The sequence below is a fragment of the Sinocyclocheilus anshuiensis genome, unplaced genomic scaffold (genome assembly GCF_001515605.1).
Source record: "Sinocyclocheilus anshuiensis isolate Anshui unplaced genomic scaffold, SAMN03320099.WGS_v1.1 scaffold521, whole genome shotgun sequence".
Classification (NCBI taxonomy): domain Eukaryota; kingdom Metazoa; phylum Chordata; class Actinopteri; order Cypriniformes; family Cyprinidae; genus Sinocyclocheilus; species Sinocyclocheilus anshuiensis.
This window is the reverse complement of record NW_015540882.1, coordinates 479,014-491,587: the sequence shown is the minus strand read 5'-3', so window position 1 is coordinate 491,587 and position 12,574 is coordinate 479,014. Positions and strand designations below refer to the sequence as shown.

The window sequence follows — 12,574 nt, the reverse complement described above, 5'->3', positions numbered from 1 at the left end:
TAAAATAAATAAAAATACAAAATATGTATCAATTAATACATACCCCCCGGTTTCACAGACAAGGTTTAAGCCTAGTCCCGGACTAAAAATGCTTGTCTGTTCTGTTTCAACTGTAAGAAACTTGCACTGATTGATCTTAAAATATGATAGTACTATTGATTTGTCTCAAGATGCACACCAGTAATGTTCTTCTCTAAGGCACGTTTATAAAAGATACTTAAATGTCCTAATTGAACTATGGCCTAATCCTGGCTTTACGTAAACCCTGTCTGTGAAACCAGGCCATACAGTTTTAAATATTGTATGGCAGACAAAAAATATCTCATTATAACCTGTTTACGTGCAAATCCATGAACCATTGAGGTTAGAAAAACGAGGCTTCCAGAAGCAGGCTTCCATAGTTTTCTGTAAAATAAAGGTAAAACAGAAAAAAATATTTTCATTAGAATTGTAATTGCTATACCATTTTGGTTGTTTATTCACAGAGAAAGATGACCAATGTCTTCTTGACTCTCAAAATATTCTGCGAAAGAATTACTCAATATTCAAGAAATGCAAAAGGTGAGCAAAAGTTGGTATCAGTATCCCTCAGTGTCACTCTGAGAACAAATGACGCAGACAAGAGTGATATCTCACAGATTTCATTAATGATTAAGTTTAAAGCTGCCACTGAGAACTGGAGGCTTCTTCAAGGTTACATTTATGAACTCCTAGTCACACCAGAAAATGTGCCTTTTACCACATGACATTTATTTTCCTTGCTTCAGGGGATTTTTAAGAAAGGTTAAACGGCCTCATATATCATTAATTGTCAATAAATGTTTTCTTCACATGATTTAACAAGTATTATAGCCACAAGAAAACCAGTGCCTTACTTTTCATAATTGCAGCCAAGACAGTTTGTATTATGGTCAGCTGGGCAAGAAGGAACTTTAAAAGGAGCCTGAGGCACTGAGGTAACTGTTGCGAACCTGTTCGGAAATGCATTTACATGCAGAAAAGCAATTTTGTAATAAATCAACAAGGTTACAGGGTGTTAACAAGAGAGCTGTACTGTTAATTAACAGAACAAAGAAAAAACTAGGCTGTAATGATTACATAATGTTGTAAAATAATTAACTACACTACTTTTTATGGCCACTAGGGGTCTTACCTTTTGGTCTCCATTGCTCTTGTTGAAATTCATATTCCGCAACCGTCAGGCGCAGCGCAGGATGTCTTATCAGAATGCAGCTCACTTGCAGCCGACCTGGGCAAGTCCTCCCAAATGCCACTCTTGTCTTTAGAGCAGTGTCTCCACACAGGAAATCCAAATCTCGTGCTGTTCACACCGGAGAGGACAGACTGTCCTTATGTCTATAATTGTCTAACCTTTCCTTTCAAATATTTTGAACTGTAAGAATGACTAAAAAAAAATGCATACATGGCCTGATGAAGGTATAGTTTAAATAATGCTAAAAGGACAGAATGTTTATCTGGATATAACCTGTACAAAGTCCTCGGTTTGGGTTTCCCAACATTTAAAGTGCATGTAATTGAATACGAACACTATCCGGTTGACTGCTTTGTCTGGTCACTGAACTGCAGTGATCCGTCTGTGAATGTTTGTTGAAACGTGATCTATCCTTGTCACTTATCTGCTTTACATTTAAAGGAATAGTTCATGAAAAAATGAAAATTTGCTGAAAATGTACTCGCCCTCAGGCCATCCAAGATGTAGATGAGTTTGTTTCTTCATTAGATTTGGAGAATGTAGCATTCCATCACTTGCTCACCAGTGGATCCTCTGCAGTGAATGGGTGCCGTCAGAATGAGAGTCCAAACAGCTGATAAAAACATCACAATCCAGTCCATCAGTTAATGTCTTGTGAAGTCAAAACCTTTGTGTTGATAAGAAACAAATCAATCATTAAAGCGTTTTTAATTTCAAATCATTTTTTCCGGCTAAAATAAGAGTCCATAATCCATAATATCGCTTCCTACAGTCCATCTCCTGTTGTCCTCTCGCATGAAAATCCTCCGACATATTTGTTTAGAGCTTTTTTGGTTTGTTTTCACATTTAAACTAATCTACATCTTGGATGGCCTGAGGGTGAGTATATTTTAAAGGGTTAGTTCACCCAAAAATGGCGCAAGCTACATTAAAGTGATTATTACGTTTTGAATATGGATATTTTTCTTACAAAAATGCATCGATTCGCTACAGGAGGCCTTTGTTCACCCCCCAGAGCCGTGTGAGACTTTTTTTTATGGATGGGTGCTTTTTATTTCACTTATTTTGGACTGAAGCATGCAACACCCGCTGATTGGCATTAAACAGCTTGAAAGATCAAAAAAAAAATTATATAAATCTGACTGGATTCGTCTGAAAGAAGAAAGTCATATACACCTAGGGATGCATTAGGTGCATAGGATGAATTTTGGGGTAAGTATTCTTTTAAAGGAATAAATATTTACTGCAAATAGGAGTATTGTATTTTTAGTATTTTATTCCATCTTGTTCCAAACCCGTCTGACTTTATTTCCTCTGAGGAACACAAAAGGAGAGGTTTAGCAGCATGTTCAAGCTGCTCTTTTCCATACAATGGAAGTGGAGGGGGACTGGAACTGTCAAGCCCCAAAAAGGACCAAAACAGTACTAAAAATGTTTTGTTTTCCATAATTAATACAGGCTTGGAACTTCTTACGGGTAAATAAAATAATTTTCATTTTTGGGTGAACTGTCTCTTTAAGGATTCATCATCTTCTGCATGCCATTATTGACAATAATGAGACAAACACACTTGTAGCATGTTTTCAGTTGCATTGCAGTTGCATTTATTTCTCACTTGGACTTGATCAAACTCATAGCAATATCACTATAGTAAAGGAGAACTACAGTCCTTTAACAACGATAACGAAAGGAATTCAACTAATGGACATTATAACAATAAGGCAAAATATTGAATAGACTCTGCAAAATATAACAGCATTCGTTCACAACATAATAGTAACTTCACAATGTTAAGGGTCAACTGTAAAAAATATATAGATATATAACAAGAGAAAGAGAGAGGTACTCCAAAAAATAAGAGCTTCCCTTATTTTAGTAATATTGTTCACAGACCATAAAACCACTTCTTTTTCTTCTATTTTTAAAGATTGTAATCAAAACTGCACAGCTTTCACTACCAAAGTATTGTCACTGCCTTAGTTTTACGTACAGCATAGTCATAAATGTTACATATATTCGATTCCTAAGAACTTTAGAGCAATGTTGGTCCATCTTATATACTTTGTACTTTTCTGAAACTAATGTTAAAATGTGATTTCCAACATATGAATACACAATATTTGCTATTACTACTGGACAGCAGTTAGAGTCAGCTATGGTAAATATTAATGTTAATACATTGGTATCATATAAGACTTTCTCATAAAATGGAACCGACCCAGATTATATCTGATGTTAGTAACAGCAACTACCCTTTGATTTACTCTTAAAGGCAGAGGTGATACAGAATAATATAAAACCAACTTGGTAAAGTTGTGATTGTGCGTAATGTTTGCAGCAAACATTAGACAAAAGGTGTGCTAAAGCAAAAACAATCACCTACCTACCTAGACAGCATTTCAAGGCATTACAGATGCCTGTTGTGAAGGATGACAACCAAGCCAAACTTTAAAACATCACTGCAAGTATCTTTCACAGAGAAGACAATCCCAGAATGCACTGTGTGAAAAATCAATCCATGATGGAGGACAAGTCGAAAGAAATGTTAAATATATTCAAATTTCACTCAATACTGAAAACACATCAATAAAAACGAGTTCCAGCTAAATAAAATGGTCTATTGTGAGAGTAGTGGCATGCTATTGTGTTAGCTTAGCAACATGCTAATGCAAGTCTCCTGTCACTGATGTTCAATCTCACATATAAGAAGGCAGCTGCTGATTTAGACAGAAGACAGCATGGTAGCTCATTAGATTTAGGAACAAATCATTTATTTTAGTAAAATAAGATGGCAACAATCGTAGGAAAAAGGAGTATGCTAACCTCTCTTGCAAAGTGCATTTAAAAGGTGCCTTATATTTTGACGCAAAAAGAAGTCTGAATTGAAAGAGGACAGAAGATTGAAAACTCAAAATCATTGAGAACTTCATCCACAGGGTACGAAACTGTATTGCACACCACTGTAAGGCCAGAAATTGACTTTACGCAAGTACAGGGCAGTTCACACAAGGGACGATAACTGTAACTATAAAGCTTAAATAATCATTCAAATTCTATTCCACAGAAGAACGGCTATCATTGGAATCACTTTCAGAATAGTTTTTTCCCCAAGTGATGAACAATAAAAACATTTGACAACCAATCAGAATCTATTTAACTATAAAGAGCTCGAGCAAAGCGGCAGGCGACAAAACTGCAATCTGCGCTTATAATAAATGGAACGTGTGGATGCTAATTATCATTACAGTTATCTTTTTAGTTCACATTCTTGTTGTGAATGGGTCTTAACTATAACAAAAAGGTTTTAAAAATTGTTCTAATTCTATGGCAGTAATGAAGTCCACATCACAGCTCTAACGTTAACGTCACAGAAGAACGATATCGTTGGAATCACTTTCAAAACAATTTTTTTCCAGCTGAAGAATGATAAAAACTTTGACAGTCAATCAGAATCTATTTGACTTTAAAGAGCTTGAGCATTTAAAGCAGCAGATGACAAAACTGCAGCGTTAGCTTATGATAAACAGAACGTTATTGTCCGTTGGTGCGGATGCTAATATTGTCAGCGTTACCTTTACAGTTATCGTTCTTGGTGTGAACAGCCTTTATTCATGTAGCTAGCTATAAACGTCATTAATTTAAATTGCTCAGTAAGATGCTCTTTAAACTGTAGCTCTTCCATAACAGTGGTTAACGTGAAAGAAAAAACAGCTTACAGTGCCCCTTGTGGCGACGTTGAGAATGCAGCACATTATGAACTGTAGACTGGCATTTGGGAACGCAGTTATGCACAATATCAGGTCTTGGGAATTTCGTCAAGCATTTGCGTAGAGCATGTTTCAGGCCTCAAGCCCAAAAACTGAATTTCAGGAAGGTAATAAAGAGATAAATTGGAAAAGTGCAGATATTTAAATCCCTCAACAGTGTGCTTTGAACCAAGTGGGTTATTCCTCATTATCTTTAACAACAGGACCGCTATACCTAAACACTGTCATTAATACTGAACTCCCAGCATTCTGTTTCATCCCCCTCGACTCGACACAAAAGCATCAAACTCACAAGCGCTGACAGAGGGGGTAAAACGATCGCGCTCACTGACATTTGACTAAGGTCGCGAGTTAAAGCAGAGCCAGATGGAAAGGAAATCTTCCCCGTGCCAGTGACTGTCTCCACACTTCTCGACAGACAGCATTTCATCGATGGAAACAGAAGGCACCTGTTCTCCTCTATGGAATTCACATTAACACAATAGAGAAGGAAACGACCAGGTGAGATCAAATTCTAACCATCTGGGAGGTGACAGCAGGTTGTAAACTAAGGAGAAAAGAAATGCTAAGCAACTGCCATCACTAAAAAAGAATCACTGAATCACTAAAAAAGTCTGCGTTTGCCCCTAAAATGTGATTCAGGGGAAAACTCTGGGATCTTTCGAACTTTTACTTTCGTGAAAACCATCAAACAGACAATAATAACTTCACTCAAAATATCGTTCCGCCGCAGACCTTCACAACACAACACCGATTTTGACACACAATGGCTCTGAAGAGACATGCTGTTTGATGACCTTGCAAATCACGTACGGTTTTTCGACTAAGCTGAAATATTTTGCTGACAATGTGAACCCTGAATAGGGAAGCTATGAAACTTGGCAATAAGCAAATGTGTCAAAATAGCCTCGCTGTTTCTCGAGAGCTCAGCGGTTCAGCTGTGTGCGTGTTGATAACGACAATAGCATTTATGTGCGTAACAGTATGCTGGATGCAATGGCCAACAGGGTTGGGTAGACACCCTATTTATTTTGATGTGAATGAAAACAAGTCTTTGAATGAAAAACTGAACTTACCCAAGAGTACGGCACCATTTTCATTCACATTAAAAACAAGAAAAACGGAGTCTACTGCCATTCCACCATTGGATATTGCATCACGACCAGGTTGTATCACTTCAAAATGGACCACTGTTGAGTAATCAGCTGTGTTTGCATTTAAAGCTAATTTCCACTCACACCTGAGGGTACAACAGCGGAGCACATATCAGCCCAAGCTGTTTTTTCCATGACTGATGGTTCCCTCATTTAATATTACTGAAGGATCAGCTGATGATCCCTTATTGAGATTTATATTTAAAAAACAGCAATCAGTTCAAATCAACTGATAATAAATACAGTACACGTGGTGTTCGTGTTAAATCTCACAAAGCCTGTCAAGAATGTCCTGGTCATATTTCACCCCAAAATCCAAAGAAAATAATGTTTATAGTTGAATATTTTGCATAAACAAAATGAAGCCTAGTTTAGTACAATTTTTATTGGCTGATATTGATATTGTTAATTAAGTTCTTATTAATTAATTCTGGATTAATTACCATCAACATAATCTGAAAAAAATTATATTTAAATTGTATATTACTTATAAATGTAGTATTTGTTTAAAAAAAAAACAGAATTATTCTCATCACAACAAAAGTAGAATGTCTGTTAAGTAATACAAAAATTACACTAAAATAGACATTTTCTTTATGCAAAATATATACGTTTTGTATTTTGTAGTGAAATATGACTTCAAATATGTTGTGATTCACCCTAGTGTGTGACTCAGCTAATAAAGCACAGTACCACACACAAAAAAAGAAGAACACTGTACTGTGAAATATCCACACGCTGTCAAATTTTCACTCAATCATGCTGTGAAATATTCATACATTTTCAGGTGAAGGAATAGAAGTGAATGAGATGAGAAAAGAGTGAGAATTTAAAAACACAATACTGGCTCGAAAATAAAATACAGGCTAATCTAAAGCTGACGACACAGATGTTTATTGCCCACCACAGGGCGTCCCACTTTCCCTTGAGTAAAATGTTCCTACTGGCAATAGACAAAGGAAAGTGGTTGGAAGCTTGATACATGTGTATCGTCTGACATCACACCCTCTTTACAAATATTATCTTATACTATACACACAAAATAAATAGTTCAACTTGTACTTATTTGCAGTTTCCTTGTGGTAGAGGTACTGAGCAATGCTGCTGACTTGGCAGAAACCTAAGCCAAAGATAACACTCTGTCACTAAATCCCCTCCAAGAAAGAGACCGACATCCATTTTTATGAGTCTTGAGCTGTGTTTTCTTATTGTTATTGGTCACGTCTCAAAAGATAATGTAGGATGCGGGCTTCATCTACTCCAGAGACAATGCTAGCACTGGTTGCAGTCAATTAGGCATGACAAGACAACTTCTCCAGCACATGTAGGCATGGAGGTTTGTGTACTAACTCAAGTTATGAAACAAAATGACTTTGCAATGTGTCAATGACACAGGATAAGGTATACCTCACAATGCTAAGACAAGGCTATACAGCAGCACTACGCTAACATATCTGCTATAGTATAAAATGGTTTTCATGCTGCTCTCTGATTAGATTTGGGAAATCTACAGTGAGACGGGGAAACCAGCCCCCTCAGAAGAGTCTGAACCACTTTATATTGTTTGCTAGTCCATTATAGAGCCAGACACTATGTCACTCAAGACTCACTCTTTGTTCACAATATAAGCCATCAGGGACTCTCTGAAGTGGACAAGATACGTTGTCCTACATTTAGAGGACACTGCAATAGTCTCTGTCAAAATGGAGACAACACTTAATGGGAAAGTAAGTTGGCTAAGTTGGGAAAATCTGAATATTTGGATCTAGTAACCAGAAGGCCAAAACTAATCTGTCTTTCCTTTCTCAATACCAAAATGATGGTGCTCCTAGAGGAAACAAATGCAGTATTGTAATTATGGGTTGAGTCAACCTGACTAAGAGTCCAAGACTATCCAACCTTGTACATGTATCCAGCAAGAATTCTTCCATTGGTTTGGTCTCACATGATCTTAAAATGGCAATTCCTCAAATATAACCAATATTTCCCGGCCACGGTCAGACAGGGGAACTGTGGATGGACCAGGGGTTGCAGAAAGTGGAACTTGAATCTGTGTAGCTGTTAACGATGTTGAGTCATTAGGGGAAGGTTGGTTAATGTGTGCTTCCTCAGGCTCTTTTCCGAGCCGCATCAGCGTCTTGACATTCCACAGCCGACAATGCGATCAACATCTGGGCAGCATAGTAGGTGGCCATTATGATGGCTCGAGAGTGGGGCACTGGGAAGCAGAACTTGTTGACGGCAATGGTGAGGTCGGACACCATGAAGAGGACGGCTCCGAGGCAGGCCGACAGTTTAGTCCAGGTCCAGAGGTAATTGGCAAGCTGGACTCCAGCGATGGCCCTCCAGCCCATGAAGGCAATGAGAGCAATGTAAACAGCCACCAGGTAGGTGAAGGGACCAGAGAGGTAGGGGTACAGTAGGGTGTAGCTGAAGCCTGAGATGACAGCAATGACCAGACCTGCTCTCAAGTTGAGGGGCTTCATCCCAAAGGCCGAAGAGTAGAGAATGTGGGTTATGGCGAACATAAGCAGTCCTGATAAGGCAAATACAATTTCATTGAGAATATGTCAGTGAAAGCAGGGGTGTCCAATCCCGCTCCTGGAGGGCCACTTTCCTGCGGAGTTTAGCTCCAACACACCTGGTAAATCTTTCGAGTAAATCTGAATACCCTGAATAGCTGGTTCAGATGTGATTAATTAGGGTTATAGCTAAACTCTGCAAGAATGTCTCCAGGACCAGGATTGGACACCCCTGAATGAAAACATATAACATACAGTATATATCTCTTTTACATGATTTAGCAGGAAACATGTTATTCTTGGTAACATAACACTGTTGTTTGTTCTAAAGGAAACATTGCTTGAGTAACTCTGTGGTTCCCAAGGGTATCTTCGGGCAGAATGGTTTATTCCAACCCTCAACCCTGACCTAAAAAAACTCATTCAACTTCTACACTACTTTCTCCATGCAAGAGCTGCTGAATCAGGCATGATAGTTCAGGGTTAGAACATAAAATGTTTTGCTTGATAGTGGTGACTTGCAAAAAAAACACAGTCTGCTGTAAAATCATTTGCTTAAACTCACTGAACCCACATTTGGAATGGCAATAAAAGTTAAATGCAATGTTATATTGATACAAAGCTTCTGATAAACAAAATTATTTGTGTTCTACGGATGACATATCTTTCCTTTCCCAACAACCCACATAGCAAATAACTCTTAATCCTTTTTTAATCAAATCAGAGCAACACAAATGAATGAACTCACCATGACTAAAGTAGCCTTGTTCTTGCCAGATGAGAAATGCGTCACCCAAAGCTGAAAAAATAAGTCCTGCCAGGATTTTCCTGGCACTGGAGTGGGCACCTAAAAAGCTGATGCCATGGGCAAGTAGAAAAACCCAAAGACAGAAGATGGGCAGACATTTGATGAGGGCACTGAACCAGGAGGGGCTTGAGGTGGGTAGCCACAGAACAAAGTAGACGCAAGTGGCTTTGAAGAACGGAACAAGCTTTGGACCCTCGCTCTTGACCTGTAGGACAAAAGAGAGATTGAAGTTGAATTCATGGGAAGTGAAACACACCATCATGTGAGCTGATCTTGTATTTAACAATTGGAGGAGATAAAAAAAAAACACTTAACAAGATGCACTTACAGTAAGTGCAATGTGATCCATGTGTTTTCATCGAAATGTGAGATACCATGAATAACAACTATGACAATTGCTAAGTCTCAGAAGTATAACAAACCCAAGAAAAATATGTCAAAGTTTAATGTCCCATGAAAATGAAATTTGGGGCCCGTTGTCTTCAGTGCCAAATTTACTACAAAAGGCAGTGTGGATAGTCACCACCAAACCAAGAAAACCTAAAGGAGGAAGTATTGACTTACACCCCAAACACAGAAGAACAAAACATAAGTGTTCTCTGGTGACCCATAGGGTCATATGAGTCTGTCTGATTACACGACCTCCTTATTACAAAACTGGATGATTCTGGAAGACTTCAATGGGTCTTCCAGAATTGACACCACATTGAGCAGTAGCTGTCATACTGTTACAACATGTCTAATCTTATTGCTGGATGGTTTCTAGGGTTGGTTGCAAGGGTGTTGCTAAGTGGTTACTGGGGTGTTTTGGTGGTAGCAAAGTGTATTCTTAAAGGGGTCATATGATCCGATTTCAATTTTTCCTTTCTCTTTGGAGTGTTACAAGTAGAGTAGCGCTTGTTGTTTGTAATTTCTCCGATCACAAATGCAGACATGGTTTTATGTTTACGCGACGCGATGCGACGCGATGCAACACAGCGCGTAAAAAGACAGTATAAGTCATTATAATCCGTAATTAATTCCCCACTAGATGCAACAATGCCTCGTTTGTAATGGGTTTTATTGGTTTTGTCTGGTCGTGCCGGGACAGGGCATCACGGTATGGTAAGAGGCGTAACATTTCCGTCACATGCTTGAGGTATTCGGCCAATCGCAACGCACTGGATAGCTGGCCAATCAGAGCACACCTCGCTTTTAGACCGATGAGCTTTGTAAAAATCAACGCGTTTCAGAAAGGCGGGGCATAGAGGAGAAACAATAATGTACAGTATGTGGAAAATAATTTGTTTTTTGAACCTTAAACCGCATAAACACATTTCATTACACCAAATACACAAAATAATGTTCTTCTCAGCAGCATCATATGACCCCTTTAAGCCAAAGAGCCCACCCCCAAATGATATTATGGTTTCTAGATATGACACGGGTTCCTCCTTCACTGTAAGTGTATTTTTTTCCCCCTACTTTTGGAAGGAAATTAGCATGTTCTTTAGAAGAAGAAGTAATGTCACAAGAGCAAACCCCTAACAGTAAATATAAACAATAATAATACTTGCCTTTTACACATGTAGTCTCTGTACTTATATGTTGGAAACACTGCACTCAGCAACAAGCTACACAACATACATGTAATATTACTTATTTAATAGGGACAACTACTAAAATAACCCATATTAATGAAACTATTTAACTTTTCTTAGTCCATGCCTGTTGGTTAGTCTTGGAATTTGTAGTTCAAGTTTTTGCCCGTGGGGGAAGTGGAAAAAGGCTATTGTTAGCAAGTTAATCAGATTCTGGTGTACCCCTCAGTCTGAGAAAGGTCACACTGAAATTCAGAGACACTGTGAAACAAGTACTTCTGATTTCTAGCCAGTTGATGTGAGTATGACGCAGCATGATCTTTTTATAATGTAAACATGTGGTGCAGATCTTTAAAAAAAGGAGGTGTTAAAGCGTTGTAGTTGTAGATCTGAGCTGGTAAATGAAAGGTTGTAGGTGTGTGAACCCCACAAGGGATGATCCACGAACCATAACCATTGTGCTGGTGGGACTGTTTGCTGTATGTTAAATCACTTTGGAGAAATGCATCCCCTAAATTATTATTTTCTAAAAATTGAATTTAAGAAATCCTACAAACACAACATAGAAATGTAGCATTACATCACTTGCTCAACACTGGATCCTCTGCAGTGAATGGGTGCCATCAGAATGAGAGTCCAAACAGCTGATAAAAACATCACAATAATCCACAAGTAATCCACATGACTCTATCTATTAATGCCTTGTGAAATGAAAAACTGCGTGTTTGTAAAACAAATTCATCATTAAGGTGTTTTAACCTCGTCACTTCTGGCCACTATTTTGGACTGTTTTTGCTTGTAAACAGTGCTTGATATGTGCCGTTTTCTTCCCTGATTCAGACAAGGTGACTCATTAAGCCAATGAGAGCGTGACAAGGGTGACAATGTGAGACAAGGTGACTTATTGCAAATTATGCAATATTATATTTTAGATGGAAGCAATGGTTTGAAGTAAAAAAAAGTCATGATGGATTTACTTATTACCAGTGTTGGGTTTAATGTATTACTAAGTAACTAATTACTGTAATTTATTTTTCTCTTGAAAAAGATATTGATTGTTTATATACACACACACACATATACATATATATACACACACACGTGGTCAGAATTATTGGCACCCTTGGTAAATATGATCAAAGAAGTCTGTGAAAATAAATCTGCATTGTTAATCCTTTTGATCTTTCTTTTTTAAAACAAATCACAAAAATCTAACCTTTCATTGGAGAATAAGAATTTAAAATGGGGGGAAATATCATTATGAAATAAATGTTTTTTTTCTCAAATACACGTTGGACACAAATACTGCTACCCCTAGAAATTCTTATGAGTAAAATATATCTGAAATATATTCCCATTCATATTCACGATTTTGAGTACTCCAGGGTGATTATGAACATGAAATTATCCAGCCATGGCTTCCTGTTTAACAGAAATATAAATAGGAGGGAAAACAAAGGCCAAATTCCCTTAATCATCCATCACAATGAGAAAAACCAAAGAATATATTTCTGATGTGCAGCAAAAGAT

At 37.8% G+C, this 12,574-nt stretch overlaps 1 protein-coding gene and 1 long non-coding RNA gene across 2 annotated transcripts in view; both read right to left on the bottom strand.

Moving 5' to 3' along the window:
- Positions 1–247: 247 nt before the first annotated feature.
- LOC107688566 (uncharacterized) lies at positions 248–1,668 on the bottom strand. Its single transcript, XR_001634245.1, has 3 exons — positions 1,154–1,668; positions 876–971; positions 248–405 (listed from the first exon to the last, which is right to left on the bottom strand). It is a non-coding gene; the product is annotated as an uncharacterized LOC107688566 (long non-coding RNA).
- Positions 1,669–7,397: 5,729 nt separating this feature from the next.
- The window catches only part of LOC107688565 (lysoplasmalogenase-like protein TMEM86A), an 8,811-nt gene continuing 3,634 nt past the window's right edge, over positions 7,398–12,574 (bottom strand). Inside the window, exons 2-3 of the mRNA XM_016486271.1 lie at positions 9,405–9,669; positions 7,398–8,670 (exon numbers count right to left, since the gene is read on the bottom strand). Of these exons, the coding sequence (XP_016341757.1) occupies positions 8,243–8,670; positions 9,405–9,669 (693 nt within the window). The 3' untranslated portion in view covers positions 7,398–8,242. The remainder of the gene's footprint in view (positions 8,671–9,404; positions 9,670–12,574) is intronic.